Source organism: Zootermopsis nevadensis, unplaced genomic scaffold, assembly GCF_977971745.1.
Source record: "Zootermopsis nevadensis isolate Lab colony 2312 unplaced genomic scaffold, Znev_1.0 Znev_ptg000020l, whole genome shotgun sequence".
In the NCBI taxonomy this organism is placed as follows: Eukaryota; Metazoa; Arthropoda; class Insecta; order Blattodea; family Termopsidae; genus Zootermopsis; species Zootermopsis nevadensis.
Genome location: NW_028259152.1, coordinates 8,101,937 through 8,124,791, shown reverse-complemented (window position 1 = coordinate 8,124,791; position 22,855 = coordinate 8,101,937). Strand labels below are relative to the sequence as shown.

Below are 22,855 nucleotides of genomic sequence, written 5' to 3'. Positions count from 1 at the left end.
CAGGCCAGCTGAGTGACTACAAGCTTCTCAAGGACACTGCTTCTTCGAGTTGGTAAGGTAGCACAGATCAGTTTGTCTATGAGTCAGCATAATTGTGCACTCTAGCATCAACCAGGCGACCCGAGAAGAGTACTTTTGAATATCCTATGAGAGGTGATAACAAAAACAGCTGTGATAGCTCAGTAAATATAGTAGCTAGCTACGGGCTGGTTCCATCCCTGACGGGGCAGAGAATTTTTCCTCTAGCCTCAGCATCCAACCTGACTCTAAGGACCCACCCAGCCTCCTATCCAATGGGTACCTGGGTCCTTTCCCGTGGGTAAAGCGTGGCCGGGGCGAGGCAAGATGCTGACCACTCACCCACATCTAGTGCCGAGGTCAAGAATGAGTAGGAGCTATAATACACTACTTCTCTCCCCAAGCGACCTACTTGGCTGCTTTACTTTACGGTGATAACAAAATGATGGCTGTGGAAGTTCGTGAGGTAGACACTGAGATTGCGCATATTCCGGTACGGTACACACCTTCCGAGATCGTTCAACACAATCTCTCCATAGATGACAGCAGCGTACTGAACCGTACGAGTTTAGATAATCGATTTAAAAGTCGTTGCTACGCAGTGTTAGGTCACCATCATACCCAATCTGAACACGATTGTTTTGCGAGTAATAATTTTGCGAAACCCCAACACAACATGAATCATGGAAGACTGAAGAAAGTTACCACTGCCAAATATAACGACGGAGATCTCAAGCAAAGGTGGGGAGAAACATTAGAAAAATCCAGCAAGGTGAGAACAGGCTGAAATTGACATAAACACCCCCACTTATTATCCGCCAAACTCTTTTGGGAAATGTGCACATTTCTCTTCAGAGTCCAGTTGTATCTTTGGATTTCGATATCTGTTATGTCTTTGACAGGCCTCGGACATTCGCATTTCTTTTGCCCTCGCATCCCTCCCCTCGGACATGTGCGAGAGCGTCGCTCGCATCCTGAAGCTGGACAACCCGCCTTGCAACCGACCTCCAGATTTTGAGGACGGTGAAGAGTTTGTAGTAGGAGAGGAGAGCGAATCGGACATGCCGCTAGATGACCTGCAAAGTGTCACCCTGTCTTCAGACCTGTGTGTGAACTATCCGACAAGCAGGTAGGCATACATATTTCTGACATGTCCATTCGTCCTAGGCAACTAACTGTCCGTTTTGGATGTAAATAAATTATGGGAACTGAACTAAATTACAATGAATCGTCTTGATTCGTTACAGTTTATTTTAGTGACTGCTTACGAGCTGGATAAGAGCGGGCAGGGGGTGGCTTTTTTCCTTTGCCAATGCTGTGTCCAAATAGATTCTAGGGCCTTCCCAGCATCTTCTTCAACATGTACTAATTGTTTTCCCCGGGGAATAAAGCTCCTATATCATCATCTTGACTGCACACATCCATATAATGCTGAAGTTAGCAAAGCATAGAACTATAACTTCTCCGTTCTGTAAGTGTTCTCAGCATGAAACACAAGCACAGAAAAAAAACTCCAGATCACAAGGACTGTCATACCACAAAAATGCAAAACCTAATGAACGTGTTGGCCTACGTATATCTTTCTATTTTTATGACAGATTATGACGAAGCTTGATATACGGTATGAGATATCTAACAAAGTACTTAACTATGATAAAATGCGTTGAATAAATGTTAATCACCATAAAATATATATTAAGTTGTATACCTTGTTAAAGTGTAGTTTAATTATTCGAAAAACTTCCAAGAAATGCATTCGCTTATCCGATCTGGTAATTGATGATTTTTCAGACATACCGAGTCTCAAACTTTTGAAAGCAATCCATATCTCAAGTTCCTGAACAAACCCGAACACCTTGCTGCCACTTGGCGACCTAAAGATGAATTTATGATGCCACCTGGATCGTCCATTACCGCTGCTAATCCGCTTCTTACTGACCCGAAGAAAACCCTGAGCTACAAGGCGAAAGCAGTCACTAACGCTGTGAGTAGTGGTAATGAAAGCTTATGGTTTAGTTAGGAGGAAAGTAAGAAACAACATTTTCATTGAATTTAGTATTCCGATGTAAATACGACAGTAAGGCTAATATGTGCTTAAATGAAAACTATGTTAAAGTTAGGTTAGGTAAGCATTTGCCTGATGCATTTCCTATTCAGAATGGCCTGAAACAAAGGAGATGCTTTCAACACAATTGCTTTTCAATACTGCATTTTAGTACGCCATCAAGAGTTCTCAAGAAAACAAAGGGCTTGGGACTGAATGGGACCCATCAGCTTCTCGTATATGCTGATGAAAATTCATTGGACGAAAACATAAATATTGTAGAGAAAATAACATAAGGTCTAGATATAAAACGCTAATAAGGAAATTGGTTTGGACATAAACGCAGAAAAAAGTAGACCTATGACATAAGTCCATGTCTTGTCACCAGACCACGTGACAAATTTATTATATACGGTGGCTAATAAAACCTTTTTAGAATATGGCAAAGTTAAAATGTTTTGAAACAATGGTAACAAATCAAAATTTAATTCACGAGAATATTAAATGCAGATTGAATACAGGAAATGCTTGCTATCATGCTGAAGGCATAGGGCACCAAATTCCCTTATGCTGGCCCATGACTCGAAATATCACCCTCTGCGCAGAAAACGTCACTTACACGCCAACTTGTTGAAATACTGTATGGATTTATATTATACTAGAGCAGAGCGCTCCTTTCGGAGCTCCTACGGGGGTGGGGGGGGGGGGGGTCAAGTTTGTAAAACGCAACCAACCTTGTGTAAGAAACTAAACTAACCCCCCCCCCCAATTGAGGGTTAAAACAATTGACCAACCCCTCCTTCTGGTTGCGTTTTGAAATCTTAAGTAACACGCTAAACTAACTCCCTTTTGGGGGGGTTAGTTTTAACCCTTGAATGAGCAGTACGACTTGGATGAATATTATTAGTAGAATCAGATTACCTTTTTGGTGTTGGCAACGTCTTCTTTCACTTTTCTTCATTTCTTAAATAGTCTAATGCCGCTGTTCGGAGACGATATAGAACAGTGATAATGCGACTGGCTTGGTACTAAGCGTTATTTGTTTACTCGGCATTGTTGTTCCGCAACAATTCCGTGTATAAACAAATACAAGGTGATATTGTTGATAACGTCATTTTTAGACGACAACGACGACTAATCCTTTCGGAGCGCTTCCTGTAATCTGATGTTTTAGTTATTTACGTCGCTGTTCAGAGGTCAACAGTTCTGGTTCAGTCAACTTTTTACGTCCAGCCCCACCCCTGCAAATCTTCGTCTTAAAATCGATCATAATAGTTTTCGTAATCGTAATATATCGAATGAGGATCAGTTTACCTTGTTGAAGTTGTTGGAGTTGGTACTTCAAATACTTGATAACGTCTTCTTTCACTTTTCTGATGTTTTAAGCCAACTGTCAGTCATTATTCAAGAATGCGAACTGCTCCTTCTGGAGCAGTGATAATGCGACTGGCTTGATATTTTTTGATTTCTTTGTTGTGAAGCGTTATTTGTTTACTCGGCATTGTTGTGTTCCACAACAATGCCGAGTAAATAAATATTTGTTGACATTGTTGATGACGTCATTTCTTGAAGACAACGAGGAATCACAAATTTTTATAGTAGATAAGGGGAATTTGGCCAGACAGTAGTGTTTCTGTTCAGACGAAATGTGGTTAAAATTCCTTCTCGTGCTGCAGATCATAAAAAATTTCTGCCAATGGGTAGAAAATCTTGGTGGTGAGGAAAAGTCACGAATGACCGAGGATGCAGTGCAGCAAATGTTCGAGATCGGCTTTGACGCTCCCGCAGCCAGATCCCTCTGTATTGAGATTTGAAGAACTACCTGTGGTGCTTGATAACGCTGCTCAAGCATGCAACCTGCCGGAGGTAAGTACAACTATTAAGTAAGAGGGCCTTTAGGCAGGATCGCCCTGATGATGGAGGCAGCAAGGACCTCTGAAACGTTGACAAAGGTCCTCTGGAACATACGGCACTGCAGATTTCGGTATGCAATGGGAAAAAAGGCTGGGTCTGGGGGCAATGGCACCTGTCATACTGGGCGTCAATTCTCATCCATCCAATTTGTACGAGGTGCGATCGGAAAGTTTCAAGACTGTGTCAATAGAGGGCGAACCGGATGTAGTACGAGCTTCTGCCGCTAGGGGGTGCGGCCTACATTCATAGTGAATCAGCTTGCCAGCCGGCATCATCGAATTAGCATTTGTTTCTTAGTTACGGGCGTTTTGGTAGTGCATTACACCGACCCTCCTGCGATTTCGGAATGGCGTGTGCATCAAATTTTGCCAAAGACTCGCCAAAACGGCTACGGAAACCTATGAAATGCTAAAAGCAAGCATTTGGGGAGTCCGCAATGGATCGTGCACAAACTTTTGTGTGGCATTCACGTTTTAAAAATGGTCGAAACTCTGTCGATGATGACGAGCGTTCTGGACGACCATCTCCGAACACAACGCCCGAAAATGTTACGAAGATTCGGCAGGCCATTCACGAAGATCGACGTCGTACCATCAACGACTTGTGCGACATTGTTGGGATAGGCTATGGGACCTGTCAGCTGATTCTAAAGTAAGAACTCCACATGCGACGCATCGCAGCCAAGTTTGTGCCAAGGCTTCTGTCTGAGGACCAGAAGCAGAATCGACTTCTCATTTGTCAGGAGCTCAAAGATCTTGCCGGATCGCCGTATTTAGCTCCGTGTGACTTCTTCCTCTTCCCAAAGATTAAAATTCAGCTAAAGGGAAGGAGATTTGAGACGATAGAAGAGATTCAGGCAGAATCGCAGATGGTGCTTGACAGGCTGACAAAGAAAGATTTCCAGGGATGCTTCCAGGCTTGGCAGCGGCGCTGGGATCGTTGTGTTCACCCCCAGGGGAACTACTTCGAGGGTGATGGATGAATTTAATACCTGAGATAAGTGTACGGGTTTTTATAGGCGCAGTCTTGAAACTTTCCGATCGCACCTCGTAGCTGTATCTGTCTGTGCACAGAATGCGATAAGTGCTGGCCTTCGCCTCGAGATCCTGAGGGACGTGAGAAAGCCTGCGCGCCGAACAGGGTGTGGCACTGCTTTGCCCACCACGCCACCAGTCCGCCACCGACCACCCAGAAACCAGACCCATAAGCACTGGCTAGACTGCCCGACCCTTCACAAGGACCTTGAATCAACGGAGGTTACAAGGGAGAGCATCACGAAGCTCAGGTAATTTAGACGAGTGATATCTACGGATATGAGAAGCCAAGGCTACACTGAAAGGGCCGTAGTGCTAAAAAAGACAAAGATATTCGCAGTTACCCAGCAGAAGGACAGGAGGACTCAGGTGAACCACACCATCAGTTGGGTATAAACGCGGAGGCATGGGTTCAGTTCCAGAACCGTTTGTTTGAGTATACTGTTTGTACTGCAGTAGTCATCTTCAAACTCAATAAAAGAAACACTGTCCTATTAACAACAAAGTAAAAACCAGTGGCGGCTCGTGAGTCTGAGTAGTTGTAGTGCTGTACAAAGCGGAAAAATCAGAATAGTTTTTCAACACAAAACGACATAAATAAATGAAAAGTAAATTTACATCAGGAGAAAACCCATACGTGCTCGACGATGTTTTAACTATTTGTAAGTCCTGAAGATGGTGGCCATGATTTTTTACATCATTTTTTTCAGTCAAAGACAATTTAGAAAAAGTATTTTGCTGTAACTATGATGCACTTCCTTTGCTCATTATCATTATCAGAACAAAAAATAGTCAGCACACAGAATTATTGAACACTCATTAACAATAACCACAAAACGAGTCTAAAACACGTAGTACCAGACAAGCGTGTTTACTATAAGCTGGCTGCGGGGACCGCAGCTCTGATTCGCGCAGTAACAGTGAACTGCCCCTCACTCTACCTCACACTGCGCTCACAACTTTAGACCGGCCAGCCGCGCTGAAATACTTGCAGCCGGCAATATTAAAATAATGATATAGAGGAAATAAAGTGTTACAAATTATATAAACACAAAAAATAATATTTTTCAATTTTTGAAAAATTATAAGGGGTGCTGCAACTCTGCAGCTCTTACGGATGGGCCACCACTGTGAAAAACACATTCAAGTCATCACGTTCAGAGTATAGTAAAAGTTAACACCTTCATAATAACATCTGAAAGCATTGAATTCAGCATTGTCAAATAAACATATTGACTGACAACGTTAAATACTCTGTGCTATTAGCTATGTGTACCAAGTTCAAACACAAAACCTTGTACATCATTTAAACCAAAGTTGGCTGAGCAATTAATATTACTTATGTCTCAGTTCCACAGTCTTAATTGGAAATCCTTCTTAATAAATTTATCACAGATCTTAGGCTGTGAATGTTGATGAGTTTTACTAAAATTCTTAGATCTGTTCATTTCTACCACTTTTTCATAGTACATTTCTTCTTTTGCAACACGATACACCAATTCCAGAACATGTTCTTACACACATATCAGTTAAGAGTAAGATGACATTTGTTCAGAAACTCGAAGCAGAAATCATGTGATACGGATGCTGTGTATACAATTACGTCTCCACGGAGTACCCTGACAATGAAAAAACGTGTTACACACAGGATACGAAAAACAACAATTCATACATTAATGGTTCTTGAGATCACTCTATTTAGTGCACATACACACACAGAAACATGGACACTATCCAAGTTACATGCTCTAATGTGTCTTCAGATGACTCCACTGAATGAATGATCTGTCACACACATCACAGGATTTGATGTAAGAAAAGATGTTTCTTCAGACAACTCTTCCTATTGAATGATTTATTACACACATCACAGGAATATGGACGTTCACCACTATGTGCGCATTTATGTATCTTCAAATTATGATTCTGTCGGAACGATTTACTGCACACATCACAGGAATATGGACGTTCGCCACTATGTGTGCGTTCATATCTCTTTAGACCACTTGGCCAACAGAATATTTTACTGCATACATTACAGCAATTCGGATGCCCCCACCATGCTTAAGTTCAGGTTCATTCTGAGGAATCTGCTGAAGAAAAGAGAAAAGAATTATGATAAACTTAACATAATGAAGAAGAATGAGTTTGAAAGCAACATGATAGGTTTCTCTACCAAATCCCATTACCTGAGCCAAATTTAGTGGAAGGTGTGCAAGAATTTGAAGTCCACATGGAAGATTACAACAGTCAATTCACTGAGGTATGTGAAGTAATCTGGAGCACCTGACCTCAAACTTCAGCCTCCAATTTAACATCATACTCAAACAATAAATGCCAAGTCACTCAGTTGTCTTGGTTCTTACTCTGTACCAGGTTGGATCTGAATTAGATAGTAAAAACATTTTCTTACACAGTGGGATAGCTACATGTAAATTTGTTGGTTCAATCAGCTGATGGCTACTTATAGCAAGAAATTAAATATTTTGGAGCCCTTGAATTCAACCCATGGTCTTCAATCGCATGCTATAACTTTGAATGGTAGGTCACTGTATTAAAAGGTACGCACCCAAACTGGGCAAATATATTACTCTGGATGCAGTGGGATAGGAAGATGTCAATTTGCTAGTTCATTTAGTTCCTTGATACTTGTAAGAGAAAGTTGGGTTTGTTGTCAGGCCTAAACTTTGACACATATCAAATGGACTCCTGAATGACGGCATGGTACTTATGAGGTTCAAAATGTTTCTTTCTAATGCACAGAATAGAAGAAAAGTCACTTATGCCAACTGTCCCTAGATTCTCATCCTATATCATAACATACATACTCAAGTTCTTTGTATCCAGGCAGACTTGTTATTAGAAAACATATAGCAAAATGATTGGGCTTTCTGCAACAGGCAAGCAAAAGTTAACCAATCAGAGTCAAAGTATCAAGAAGTGGGGATATATGCAGTCATCATTTGCTAATGTGAATATAATTTCAAAAAATTAATCTAAATAAATAACCCAGATTTTTATAAATGTTTTGACTGACAACATGTATCTTTCCCTATTTGTCACTAAGAATTCCAGCTTATCTTCATGCCTTAATAAGTAACAGAAAACAAATAAAATTTACTGTTCAGACAAAGTGATGTACAGTCTACAGTAATAATGACTGTTCCAATGAACCACTTTCCAAACTTTATAGTTATAGTTATAGTTTTATAAAAACATATTTCTACCAATAGAATTATCCAGGTTTAGATTCCATATTTTGGAGAAATATAAATAGTACTTTCCAAATAGGTGTTAATATTATTTAACATTTCCACATTCAGTGAATTTTAACACACTGCAACTTTATCTTCCTAAGACAGTGCCACTCTGTAGATAAACATGTCTCTTTCTTCCACACCTCTCATCTGTTTTCCCACATTCTTCTTTCATTCTGTGTGACAACTCTTGTAACATGCTGCACCCATCTTTATTTCTCCTCTTTGGGTGCTTGTCCTTCAATTTCATGTTCAAGACATTTAGTAAAACTATCAAACAGTACACAATATTCCATGTAATTATTATCACCACTGTCAATGTCAGTAATTACAGTACCACAAATAAATCTAAAATCCCAGAAAGTATGTAAACTGTGAGTGAAGATTTTACTCCACTTCACTTTCGGGAAGTCTCTTCTTATACCACAGAGCCCCTCTCTCCTACTGACTGTCACACTGCAGTTACACAACTTTCAAACTGAAGGACAAGATGAATGACACAAAAACAACAAAGTTGTTCAGAGTGTGGATTTAAATTTTAATCTTTCAGTGATATCACTTATGATGAGAAGGCAAATGGGAATACATAATATATTCATCCTATATATGATCTACTCTAAGTGCAATCTGGTAATTCAGCATATCATATCCTTACTTCAGAAGGATGGGGTAGAGCCTGAGTGTACTGCGAAAACAAACACAGTGCTCTGATTGCATCTGTAGAATAATTAGCAGGATCTACAGATGTCAGAAGATTGGATGTGATACCATTCATAACCTAGATACAATTTCAAAATTTATTCGTCAAAAGGGACTTTTTTCATGTGGATGGACAGACACACACGAGGACAATTGACACTTTCATGGACTCACATCCTGTTCATCCTTTATATCTGGAAATGGTATTGGCACATGATGTTCCTCAATTTTTATATGAGACATCCTCAGCTTTTACACTGATGACCTCATTTCCATCCTGACAAGTCTCATTGTCTGAATGAGGTTCATCTTTCACCAAATCCATAGAGTTCTGTAAAACCACCATTTACATACATGATTATTATATTGCAGAAATGTTGTTTTTATAAAACAGTTACCCTAAAACAGGAGCACATGCATGCACATACGGATACATTTGTACATACACACAAACAGATAAAAACCATAAATAATTTGGTTAAAAGGAGGCTTACCTTCCATTCTTCCTTTATAATGGCAAAAGTTGATGGTGTGTAAACCTCATCATTTCTCAATCCAACGGAATCTTCTTCACTCAGAACATCCACATCATTTTCTACCTCAATTTTATCAATTTTCTGCTGTAAAATTATGAGTTAAACATAATTCCTTGAGATGATATGCATTAAGTGCAGGTATAAACTAAATGAGAATCTACAATAGCATATTCCGAATAGAATATGGGGTGCTCTCTAGCTAATACTGAATATTTTCAGGATAAAATTGTATCTCATAATTCTTTTTCACAAAAAAATTCCAGAAGATAAGAAACTCCTGTAATGTTATGTGCGGCAAAAAAATTCATTAACCTTGTGTTGATGAAACAAGAAATTTACTGGAGTCTTACTGTAGTAATGCCAAGGTACGTAGCCTCTTACTCAAGCATCTCACATTCAATCCCCATAGATACCTTCACACTTTCCTTCATTTATAAAGGCTACTTCCACACTGTTAACTGTGTAGAGGTCATCCTCATGGTAGCCACAACATATTGAACACAAGATGGGAATCTTTTTCAATCACATTATAACATAATGACTTCAGACCTTTTTATAACTATTAGTTATGTTTGTTTCTATACACACAAACACTCAGAGATGTAAATATCTCTCCAGCTCTGTGCAATATAATTTTTGGCACTCGTGTTGCAAGAGACTGCATAATTTCTTTAGGGTATGAAAATTGTTCATCACACATCATGATTGGTGTATTGTAGTGGAAAGTAGCTTGAAAGGATCCTACTGATATTGTTTCGTACTTCTGAATAAACGCAGACAATGATATGAGCCTCCGTTCCCAGTCAGCGATAATTTTTCTGCATAATAGTGCTTGACCGTGGGTTTTCGCGGCTGGAGATAAATGTTTCATGTTAACCAAAATTTCGACAAACAATTCAGTTGCCTTTTGGAGGTGGAACATGTGGTAAGTAGTTTACATGAGCAGTTTTCGTTTGGAACGTGGACACCATACAAAGCCACTCACGACGCTAAATGTCTGACCACATAATTTTGCGTTGTCCAGTTTTAAATGATAATTGGCTCAGTGTGACCAACCGCCAAAGTCCTTTATCAGGAGTCATGTTAGTCGCAGATAGCCGAGGTCCGGAATAGGGATTTATATCTCAGATCACTTTAGCGAATATTTGTGATCTTATGTCAACGTGAGCGGGAAGGGAGAAAAATATTAGTCGTCCCACGGTCAGCGAAGCTTGGTAATATATAGCGCGACATGTATGAACTGTGGTAACTCCATTGAGAATGAATCGTTAAAACACGCTTTCGTTTTTCTTTGTTCCTGTGGTAACCCGTTAAAGGAAGTGGGGGAAGCTGACAGTCATTTTTTGGTATAGCGTCGCGTAGCCAGGTAGCAATTGATCATTATCCGAAGTGTTCTTTATTGTGCGTAAACATTTAGTTGGTATTAAAATTGGAACAACTTTTTGTTTTGTTTTTAACGCTTTGACGTTAAACCCCACCTCGATTGTTATACAATGTATATTTGTATGAGAAATAGTATTGTGTTTTATAGTGTTATTTCATGTTAAACAAGTTCAGGCCTATGAAAGATCAATGGAGCTTAAATAAAGGCAGTTCTATTGTAAAAGTAAATGGCACAGAGAGTTATCATTATCATTATTAATAGAGATGATATGAAAATTCAATCATGAAACAATACAAGGTCTCGGTAACAAGAGTGAGGTTTTTGAAGTTTCTTGTGTTTATCTTAAGGCCTTTGAATGTATTAATTATAGCATACAAATTTCTGAATTAATCTGTTATATTCTTATAGTAACTTTCTTAATATGCATTCTTAACTTTGGTACCCCTTTCTGATACACTTAATACTACCTAAATTCAGCTGTTTCCTTCCAGGACAAGGACAGATATTCCAAGATACATATAGGTGTTATTTATGTGAAGCTGAATTCCTACCTAACCCACAAACCATTATGGGTGATGAACAAGTTTCATATCTTAAAAACATTCTGCAGTCTATTGCAACACGAGTGCCAAAAATTATATTGCACAGAGCTGAAGAAATATTTACATCTCTGAACGGGACCTTGGTGAGTGTTTGTGTGTATAGAAACAAACATAACTAATAGTTATAAAAAGGTCTGAAGTCATTATGTTATAATGTGATTGAAAAAGATTCCCATCTTGTGTTCATTATGTTGTGGCTACCATGAGGATGACCTCTACACAGTTAACAGTGTGGAAGTAGCCTTTATAAATGAAGGAAAGTGTGAAGGTATCTATGGGGATTGAATGTGAGATGCTTGAGTAAGAGGCTACGTACCTCGGCATTACTACAGTAAGACTCCAGTAAATTTCTTGTTTCATCAACACAAGGTTAATGAATTTTTTTGCCGCACATAACATTACAGGAGTTTCTTATCTTCTGGAATTTTTTTGTGAAAAAGAATTATGAGATACAATTTTATCCTGAAAATATTCAGTATTAGCTAGAGAGCACCCCATATTCTATTCGGAATATGCTATTGTAGATTCTCATTTAGTTTATACCTGCACTTAATGCATATCATCTCAAGGAATTATGTTTAACTCATAATTTTACAGCAGAAAATTGATAAAATCGAGGTAGAAAATGATGTGGATGTTCTGAGTGAAGAAGATTCCGTTGGATTGAGAAATGATGAGGTTTACACACCATCAACTTTTGCCATTATAAAGGAAGAATGGAAGGTAAGCCTCCTTTTAACCAAATTATTTATGGTTTTTATCTGTTTGTGTGTATGTACAAATGTATCCGTATGTGCATGCATGTGCTCCTGTTTTATGAAAACAACATTTCTGCAATATAATAATCATGTATGTAAATGGTGGTTTTACAGAACCCTATGGATTTGGTGGAAGATGAACCTCATTCAGACAGTGACACTTGTCAGGATGGAAATGAGGTCATCAGTGTAAAAGCTGAGGATATCTCAGATATAAAAATTGAGGAACATCATGTGCTAATACCATTTCCAGATATAAACGATGAACAGGGGGTGAGTCCATGAAAGTGTCAATTGTCCTCATGGGTGTCTGTCCATCCACTTGAAAAAAGTCACTTCTGATGAATAAATTTTGAAGAGTCCTGTCCAAAATGTCTGCTGTGGATTATATTCTCTTCATAGTTGAAGAGTGTCAGTTCCAGTCAGTATTAACACCCATGATATTAAATACTGAGAAATCTGGAAAATATTTCTATCAAATGATTTGTCTATCCCTTCAAGTATAAAATGTGAGTTGATGGTTGCCTGGAAAAGAGAAATTTTGATCCACATAGACTGGCAATGTTTTATGATGAAGACTGCAGTGTGCTCAGTATTACTTACTATTGTATCTGTTAAATGTGTGAAATGTTAAAAACAACATAGTATTCATACATAGAAAGTGACATTTACTTAAAATCTAAAAGATTGAAGAATGCAGTGCTAGTGAATTCCAAACCTAGCTGATTGTAATATTAATAGAAATATGTTATTTCAAAAAAATTAAATATGGAAGAGGTAGTCATCTGACAGTCTCTTAATACAGTAGTTGACTATACAGTCTGGAAGCAGAGGATATCAAATTGGAGATGCACATTTGACTTAAAGAGCTCCAGAATTTCTTCATTCATAATGCTGCCATATACTACTGTAGGGGCTATGATTCTTGCACTGTTTACAGTGCACCTTCCACTAATATAACCATATAATAGGATTAGGTAAATGAAATCTGAAAATATAATAGTGACTGACATAAATAATATCTTCAAACTCATTCAGTTCTAAAGGGTTTTGATGACTGTAGTTTACACTTAAAATTATTCATTGTCAGAACTTTTTCCATCGTCTGTTTTTAAAATTCACGACGTTTCAGAGGCTGGTTGTCTCCGTCTTCAGCTGAGAGGTACCTACTCTGGTGGGTCCCTTAGAAAGAGCTAGTCTCTGTCACTGGTCAATATAATTCATGCAGTTATTTCAACTTATCCACCAAAGTACGGGTTCTGTCAGTGGATTATAATACTTAAATGATAAAATAAAAATTATAAGACCGTCGTGAATTTTAAAAACAGACGATGGAAAATGCCATGACACCAGATAATTTTAACTTCAAACTCATTGTTCTTTTTCCTATTTTCTTATCCTAATACTTTTGTCTCAATAGATTCATGTGCGAGAACACCAACTTTCACATGGTGAGGGGCATCCATATTACTGTGATATGTGCAATAAATCATTCAATCGAAGATGCCAGCTGAAGATTCACCAATGCATACACAGTGGGGAGCGTCCATATGTTTGTGATGTGTGCAATAAATCATTCAATCAAAGAAGTGACCTGAAGAAACATCAACACATACACAGTGGGGAGCATCCATATGCATGTGATGTATGCAATAAATCATTCAATCAAAGCAGCACCCTGAAGATTCATCAGCGCATACACAGTGAGGAGCGTCCATATGCTTGTGATGTGTGCAATAAGTTATTCAATCAAAGAAGGGACCTGAAGATTCATAAATGCATACACAGTGAGGAGCGTCCATATGCTTGTGATGTGTGCAATAAATCATTCAATCAAAGAAGTGACCTGAAGAAACATCAACACATACACAGTGGGGAGCGTCCATATGCTTGTGATGTGTGCAATAAATCATTCAATCAAAGAAGTGATCTGAAGAAACATCAACGCATACACAGTGGGGAGCGTCCATATGCTTGTGATGTGTGCAATAAATCATTTAATCAAAGAAGTGACCTGAAGAAACATCAACGCATACACAGTGGGGAGCGTCCATATGCTTGTGATGTGTGCAATAAATTATTCAATCAAAGCAGCAACCTGAAGATTCATCAGTGCATTCACAGTGAGGAGCGTCCATATGCTTGTGATGTGTGCAATAAATCATTCAATCAAAGAAGGGGGCTGAAGATTCATCAACACATACACAGTGAGGAGCGTCCATATGCTTGTGATGTGTGCAATAAATCATTCAATCAAAGAAGTGACCTGAAGAAACATCAACGCATACACAGTGGGGAGCGTCCATATGCTTGTGATGTGTGCAATAAATCATTCAATCAAAGGAGCAACCTGAAGATTCATCAACGCATTCACAGTGAGGAGCGTCCATATGCTTGTGATGTGTGCAATAAATCATTCAATCAAAGCATCAACCTGAAGATTCATCAACACATACACAGTGGGGAGCGTCCATATGCTTGTGATGTGTGTAATAAATCATTCAATCGAAGAGGCAACCTGAAGAAACATCAACGCATACACAGTGGGGAGCGTCCATATGCTTGTGATGTGTGCAATAAATCATTCAATCGAAGAAGCAACTTGAATATTCATCAACGCATACACAGTGGGGAGCATCCATATGCTTGTGATGTGTGCAATAAATCATTCAATCAAAGCATCAACCTGAAGATTCATCAACACATACACAGTGGGGAGCGTCCATATGCTTGTGATGTGTGTAATAAATCATTCAATCGAAGAGGCAACCTGAATACTCATCAACGCATACACAGTGGGTAACATCCAAATGCATGTGATGTGTGCAATAAATCATTCCATCAAAGAAGCGTCCTGATTATTCATCAACACATACACAGTGTTGAGCATCCAAGTGCCTGTGATGTGTGCAATAAATTATTCAATCAAAGCAGCAACCTGAAGATTTATCAACGCATACACAGTGGGGAGCACCCATATGGCTGTGACGTGTGCAATAAATCATTCAAAGAGCCGACCTGAAGATTCATCAATGCATACACAGTGGGGAGTGTCCATATGCCTGTGATGTGTGCAATAAATCATTCAGTCGAAGAATCAACCTGAATAGTCATCAACGCATACACAGTGGATAGCATCCAAATGCCTGTGATGTGTGCAATAAATCATTCAATCAGAGAAGGGACCTGAAGATTCGTCAACGCATACATATTGGGGAGCGTCCATATAGCTGTGATATGTGCAATAAATCATTCAGTCTGAATAGCAGTGTAAAGAGACAAAGCTTATACACAGTGGGGAGCATCCAAATGTCTGTAATGTGTGCAATAAATCATTCAATCAAAGAAGCAACCTGAAGATTTATCAAAACATACACAATGGGTAGCATCCAAATGCCTGTTTTTTGTATAAAATGTCTCCTGAAGGTACATGAATATATAAAGAGTGGATCATTTGATATTAATGCGAGGTATGTAATTAATCATTCATGCAGAGGAGTTAATTGAAGAGACATCAAATCATTTTTGTGGATTGCATGTAGATTAAGACAAAGTTGTAAAAGCAAACATCTTTAAGGATGTGAATGCAGCATACTTTTGTGTTATGTGGAAAAATATTTGTGATCTTCAGTTATATAAATGGTTATTATGTATTATTCAGTCAAATTTTTTCTGAATCATTGCTGAATAATACTAGCATTCGCTTTGATTACAGCTCTAACCCATCTTTTCAATTGGTTGACAGCTGATCTTGTGAAACAAGAGGTCACACTTAAAGTTAGGTCTAGAAAAAGGAATTGAAAAATGTGTGGCATCACATATCAGAAAGTTAGTCAGTTAGCCATTGACCAGTCAAATAGACAGGTTTGAGCCTGAACCCAACACATTGTGTTCCTAATCACCATTATTTCTTATTAAATGTGGTCAAATGACAAAATAAATACTTTCAACATGCAATTCTGAATATAAAAGTTCTCTTCTATGCCATAATGCTGTTCATCTGGTCTCCTGATGCTGGTCAGTAACAGTGACTCCTGTTAGGTCTGCACACATGTGAATTCCTTGACCATCAACTTTAAACTCTCCACTGACTTCACAACTCCATGGTTACCATCTCACTCATTACTTCAACACTGTGCTGGGTGATTGTAGTAGGAGCTCATATTTATTGATCTAGTAATTGTTAGAGTGCCCCAACACTTCACAAGCTACCACTTGATTTTTTCCAAAATTTGTTCCATTCCACCTCAGCTGCTGCTTCATGACACTGATGGGGAAATGTGTTGACATGATTCAGACACTGCTAGAACGTTTCAGCACTACGGACGACATACAAGGCTGACTGCAATGCTGTAGCAGTGGAGAGGGACTTGCAACAATAATTGTGCTATAGGTGATTGATTAGGTTATGAACTGGTGATAAAACAATGATTTTTATTTAATATCTAGATTAAAAAACAACCTTCAATCCCTTCTCTTCCCACATGGATTCTTAAATGAAACAATACAGTAACACTGGGGAGAGATAACTGGATCAAACAATTTTACCAAATAGGGGTCTTGGATGCCCTGAAAAACATGTTAAATAAATTTGCTATAAAACTTATATTTTAAATGTTAGTAAGTAAAGTAAAGTTTGTCCTGCTATACGCCATGTAGGTGTTTGGGGTGAGTGGAGGTATAGCTCCTCTTTTTCTTGACCCCGGCACTAGATGGGGGTGAGTGGTCAGCATCACGCCCCGGCCGGCTTTACCCCAGGGAAAGGACCGCAGTACCCATTGTAGAGGAGGCTGGGTGGGCCCCAGAGCCGGTCTGGACGCAGAGGCTAGAGGAAAAATCCTCTGCCCCCGTCGGGGATCGAACCCCGGTCATCCAGACCGTAGATAGTCACTATACTGTGAGCTATCCCGGCTCATTTTTAAATGTTAGTGACATGTGTAAATAGATAAGATCTAATTCTTGTCCTTTGGTGTTTGTGATTGGAGTTCAGTGTAAAGCTGGCTTAGAGGGATAAGCGACATCAAATGTTATTCTATTCGGAAAACACTGTAGTTAACATCTTCAGGGTGGTATGTACTGGACAGGAATTTCTGGGAGATGTATATAAGTCGGCAAGTAAGCAGGCTGTTATCCCACAGTAGCCGCTCACTGTCCTGCTCAGCCAATCAGTCATTTTGAAACCTGTTGAAGATTGCTGTCTTCTGGGTTGTTGTGCCATGTAGTCTGGTAGCAGTTTACCGACGTTTCTGAGGTCCTTACTGCCTTCATCATCCATATAACTCTAGTGCTTTCCACTCGCATGGCTTATTCACCACCCTGATGATGGAGGCAGCAAGGAACTCTGAAATGTCAGTAAACGTCTACGAGACTACATGGTGCAACAAACCAGAGGACAGCAATCTTCAGATTCACTGCCATGAAAACCTCAAATCCTACTATTCCACATTGTTACGCAGCTTGAAACCTGCTGTTCTTAACACAGCCTTTTTTTCTCTTATCCATGTCAACACACACAGTGGCACACACATAAAGGATATGCAGATTTGTAACTTACCTGTTTATGCAAATAAAGAAGTCTATCTAACAGAATGACAGGTTTAATTACTGGAGCCAAGGCAACAGCTGTTGGTCAACAGAATGTTCCTTGTAAAGTGACTCGATCTCATCTGTACTCACCTGCAAACAGGCATAACAACTAACAGTGTGCAGTTAAATTTTGGCTAAAATAGTGCCAGCTCCTTTTTACTACAAGACATCTAGAGTGGTGTTCAAGCTTAACAAAAGCATGCATTGTGCATTTTAAATGTCATTTATGTCCTAAAATTTCTGTAAGTATAAGAATCTTTGATTCTCTAAAATAAATATTTGTAAGTACAGAGATCATTTACAATCATAACACTTCATATAAATCCATTAGACTCACTTCAATATTGAGGTGTAGTTTCTGCACAGCTTTTTGTACATAATCCACAAAGTTATGGTATTTAAGTCAACTGACTTGACCCCACGGAATATCATCACCAAATTTGTTAACACCAGAACCTGTAGGAAGGCTCGGAAGAAAAGTGATTCACTTGGCAGCTGTCAAAAAGAAAGGGTAAATATAAAAATACAATCACATCCACCACATGTCTCTGACTAAGAAAAAAACAAAGCAGCTAGCCATTTTCTCCATATCAACCTCTGGGTCTTAGCAATGTACAATATAGTCCATTGTGCATGCCACCAATGTTGCATACAACAAAGTCAACTAACTTTTAGCTCCAGAAATTGAACACAAATAAAATCTGTGGCGTAACAGCTCCAGAGAGCCAAAGCTGACTAACACATTGTAACATAATCAGTGGTTACACAGTGGGTTACTTGTTTAAAAACATAAGATGGATTTATTTCATACCGTTACAATTATTTACTGGATTAATATCTGTTGCTTCACAGATCATAAACCTTCCAGCTCCTGCTTATCCCCCATGCACCAATCCACAATCAACCAGAAGCTTCAATGTGTGTATTTACTATGTATCATAAAGAAAATTGTTGCATTTGCACGAACTGGCTCACTGGGAATCCATACAGCACTCCTCTGGGTAATGAGGATCCACATCAGTCCAAAATGGACTGCGAACATATTCTTCTTCCAGCAGATGATAACAGCAACAAACATTGCCCAAGCAGCTGAACTCCTCTTTACTGGAAAATATCCGACAGCAGTCAGGAGCAAGGTCTCCACATGTATGAAGTCCAGCAAGGGCCATCTGCTCGCACGTTTCTGGGTGAAAGTGTTCTTTAACTAAGCTGCAGAGGTTTGTCTGTTGTGTTACAAATTTTGTCACCTGTTTGTATAAAGTCTTGCTTTGTGACTGGGGCTTAGAAGTGGTACCACTTTCAACACTGTTACATCTACCGCCCTCCGAGATCTTCGTACTATTCTGAGACTTCCTGTGTTCCCCCTCCATGGTTGAGAATTACCTTGCAGATCTTATGACAAAGAGAGATATTTTATATTCAAGTATCTGCATCATCTGCAGCGTATTACGCTTGTGTCATGACTAGAACAAGCTACTGTCCAATACAAGAAGTCCATACACATAATTCATGTAACATAATCAATAAACCTTTTACATACCTCCAGCTTCATGGTCCTCTTGACTGCACCATGAGTGTTTACTTGTAAGGAGTCTACTCCAAGAATTCTGAACCCATAATGCAATGCCAGAATGGAAGTCGGATACCCCTTTCCGCCCCCGACATCAACCACGTGAGCAGCTTGAGACACACGAGCTAATGCAGCGACCAACTGACTCATAGCTTCAACTTCATGTATCTTCTTCAGAGTCATGAACTGTTCTATGTGCAGACTCTCCTGACATTCACAGCCCCATTCAACTAGTTTCTTCCGTAGATCTGACACTAAGGTAACTATTCCTTGCACTGAAATTCCATGAAGACCCATTTTTTCTTGCACGCTCAAGATAGTTTATGAAGTTTGGAATACTTTCTATTAATTCACTCTTTTGTTCACATACAGAAATCCCTTTGGCATGATGCATAAATACCTTGTTAAGGACTTCAAGTTCTACGGACAAAACTTCTTTTTTTATACCATCAGGTACGTAAATTTCCCACATCTCATTCATGATGAAATTCAACATGTGACAATTTGCAAGTGGTAACAATGGTTTTAGATACTTATTAATTTCTTCAAGCCTACTAATGATCTCTGCTTGCATTTTGTCAAAGATTGCTATTATCATCATTTAAAATGAAAATTTGCTTACTTCTGGAAATGTGCCATCTATTTTGAGTAAGGCACAAGCTTTCTTGAACCTAGCTCCCACATTGTCATGAGCAGCAATTATATCAACATCTTCCACATTAGAAGGGAAATGGTTTCTGACATCCGACACTTTCTGGAGGGCACTGACTACTTTATCTGGTATAACATGTTTCCTCTTCTTACTAATAATTAGCAATATGTCTATCACACCTTTATAATATCCTATTTCAGCACCTCGATGGTAAACCAAATGGAATCCTTCCACTTCTTCTTCAAAACATCCTTTCTGGAAACGATCCCTACAGAGATGTTCTTCACTCAGAGCACAGAGTTAAACACATCATTGATATCAGCAGTTTAATCGTTAATTTCCTTCATAGTATGATCAGGTGCCATTTCAAATTTTTGTCCATTTGACATTCGTCACTGTAGAGAAATTTCCCAAATTACTCCTCATGGTTACAAGTTAGAATTTGTTTCTTTCCAATAGTATGGTGAATCTACAATTCAGAACTGAAATGCAATAACACCCTTCAGTATATTCCAAATAAAGTATAATATACAAATTTTGAAGCAAGTTTCACCACCAAAACAGTAAAAAGGATATCTGACAATAACGAGTGGATTGCTAAGGCTGCAGCATGAGATGCTGGGATACGGCCACAGTCAATTTCGTTAGGTCACCACAAGTCGTGAAAAGTCAGGATCTACGTATTCACAACACAAGTCAGTTTTGTGTCAATATAAGCGTAATATCGGAGTTCATTAAAAGAAGATTGTTTAAAAGTTTGTGACAATGATTGACTCACTGCAGAAATACTGTGTTAGATTTTCCATTTTGTGAGTCGTACTTGATATATATGACGTTACACGGCATACAACGCGCTTTAAAGCAATTTTGCGTAAGGCATAAGTCAACACATTAATTCTTGAAACGCGTCTTTTTGAGACCCTTCATATTGTGAGGCCTGAGCTTTGGTTTAGTTAGTTTATTCGTAAGTCCGTTCCGGGCCACAGACAATGATTTAGGCTAAACTCTTCTTCAGCAGTTCAGCTGTCTGGGTACAACAGAAACGTACAACTCAACACCTTACTTGACTCTGGAGTATATGAAACCCTTGTAAAGAATAAGATTTAAACAATCGAAAGAAAAATACAAAAGCTTTCATCCAAGAAAAGATTCCATTGGGATAGCCTACACATATTTTCAAAACGAGACTTTTGCTAGTTTACGCAGCTCAGTGGTCCTGACGTTAATTTATTTCAGACGAAGCCCTATCATTTAAAATCAAATAAACAGCATAAAAGCAGGGTCCGGCAGAGAAGACTATTTACGTCTGTAAATAAATTCTCTTCAACTGAGTAAATAGTACAAAGCGGCATATTACCACTGCACAGAAAGTGTGGGGCCACGTCTCGAAGACGCAACTCATCACATAACCTCACAAGGGGCTGACAAATTAGGAGGTTAGACGATGTTGAAGTTGATCATAACGACGACCTTAGCTATTACTAATTGAAGAATAAGACTGAAGAAAATTCGTGTCTGGAGGTACCGATTCAGGAATGTACGAAGTGAATGGCTAAGATTTGAGGAAAAGGGACACAGAACTTGAACTCTTCAGATGCCAGTGTTCGACTCGAAGAGATGATTAATAACAATAAGAACAAATATGGGAGAAGAGATTTAGAAGGAGTGGGATCGGGCAGAGGCGGATTCTGCGTGAAGTCTGCACTGGGACTCAGCGCAGGTGGGTTATTGCCATAGGCAGGATTTTAGGGTCTGTAGCCGTAACCATGAGACCATAATGATACTTGTGGTGTGCCGATATTAACATCATCTACAATTCCACATCTCAGACAGAGACGCAGCGAAGGAGACGTGGGGCCTAGAAAATTCCTTCGTACTCTTTTCATACATTCCACTCTCGTATTTTCCATATTTTCCTCCGCTTCAACACCATCGTCCCTTCACCACTTTGCTGCAGAAGTTTTCTAATTCCCATTCAGGAAGACCATCACTTCGGTCACACCAGTTATGCTCACTTCTGGTTTTACTTTCACATTTTACACAAAGGATCCCGAACGAAGAGTCGGATATTTATTGCTGGTATTTTGATTTCATGCTGATAAGCTGATTAATGAGATACTCTTGCTATTTCATCCATTACGTCAGATTACGCACTGGCTTAACTAAACACTCGATGCTGTAACATATGCAGGGATATTGCAGTATGTACTTAGAGAGAGTGTCGCATACCGACACAGTTCTGCTTGTTCTGTACAGTGGCGACATCTTGAGGCAGTTGCGCCGCATAGGTGAACTCCAGTTTGGCGTTCATGTGTGTTATATGCGTTATTTACTAATTGTATTTCTCCACTGGCTATAGTATTAGAGACAGAACTGTGCTGTTCGAAAGTTAATCAGTATAGGTTATAAATAGGTACTACACTACATGAAGGCGTGAAATCCATCACTCAAAAGTTGATCAAGAACATGCATGCAAGGGAAATGGAGGATCGCTCCACGCATTCTTAATCTTCGCTCTGTGAGGTTAGCTTCATGTCCCGGTTATTTTACCCCAGAAGAATAGAACCTCGGCACCCATTGCATGCGAGGTTGGGTAGGCCCCATTAGCCGTCTGGACATTGTGACGAACAGAAAAATCCACCTGGGTTCAACCTATCCTGATAATACAACGCGTAACTTTTGTTCTTTGTGGATACAAAGCAGCAAGACTTTTAAATCAACAAGTTAGAAAATCTACGCACTCTGCAACAATTTTGGCGCGTTCGTCACAATTTAACTATTGCAAATAGTGTCAGTGATGT

General features: G+C 39.2%; 2 protein-coding genes, 2 long non-coding RNA genes and 1 pseudogene across 11 annotated transcripts in view; 2 read left to right on the top strand and 3 right to left on the bottom strand.

Moving 5' to 3' along the window:
• The first annotated feature begins 528 nt into the window (after positions 1–528).
• Positions 529–19,005, top strand: LOC110835365 (uncharacterized). Of its 2 annotated transcripts, XM_087351662.1 has the most exons (6): positions 529–790; positions 921–1,147; positions 1,810–2,002; positions 3,739–3,928; positions 5,050–5,261; positions 16,498–19,005. In XM_087351662.1, the coding sequence occupies exons 1-4, from the start codon at positions 695–697 to the stop codon at positions 3,874–3,876; spliced, it is 654 nt and encodes a 217-aa protein (XP_087207788.1). In that variant the 5' UTR covers positions 529–694; the 3' UTR covers positions 3,877–3,928; positions 5,050–5,261; positions 16,498–19,005. The 2 variants fall into 2 exon arrangements, with proteins under 2 accessions (XP_087207788.1, XP_021931191.2); XM_022075499.2 differs by lacking the exon at positions 16,498–19,005 and having other exon boundaries at positions 5,050–6,411.
• The window catches only part of LOC110832452 (uncharacterized), a 191,723-nt gene continuing 175,411 nt past the window's right edge, over positions 6,544–22,855 (bottom strand). Inside the window, exon 3 of the long non-coding RNA XR_015535885.1 lies at positions 6,544–7,103. This is a non-coding gene — a long non-coding RNA (uncharacterized LOC110832452). The remainder of the gene's footprint in view (positions 7,104–22,855) is intronic.
• LOC110835627 (uncharacterized) lies at positions 8,027–10,334 on the bottom strand. Its single transcript, XR_015535886.1, has 3 exons — positions 10,264–10,334; positions 9,461–9,586; positions 8,027–9,297 (listed from the first exon to the last, which is right to left on the bottom strand). It is a non-coding gene; the product is annotated as an uncharacterized LOC110835627 (long non-coding RNA).
• On the top strand, positions 10,754–16,203 carry LOC110835626 (uncharacterized). Of its 7 annotated transcripts, none has more exons than XM_087351659.1 (5): positions 10,755–11,108; positions 11,378–11,571; positions 12,086–12,211; positions 12,361–12,519; positions 13,667–16,203. In XM_087351659.1, the coding sequence occupies exons 2-5, from the start codon at positions 11,455–11,457 to the stop codon at positions 15,047–15,049; spliced, it is 1,785 nt and encodes a 594-aa protein (XP_087207785.1). In that variant the 5' UTR covers positions 10,755–11,108; positions 11,378–11,454; the 3' UTR covers positions 15,050–16,203. The 7 variants fall into 7 exon arrangements, with proteins under 7 accessions (XP_087207787.1, XP_087207785.1, XP_087207784.1 ...); XM_087351658.1 differs by having other exon boundaries at positions 10,755–11,183; XM_087351657.1 differs by having other exon boundaries at positions 10,755–11,198.
• On the bottom strand, positions 16,711–20,549 carry LOC110840795 (putative methyltransferase-like protein 25; annotated as a pseudogene).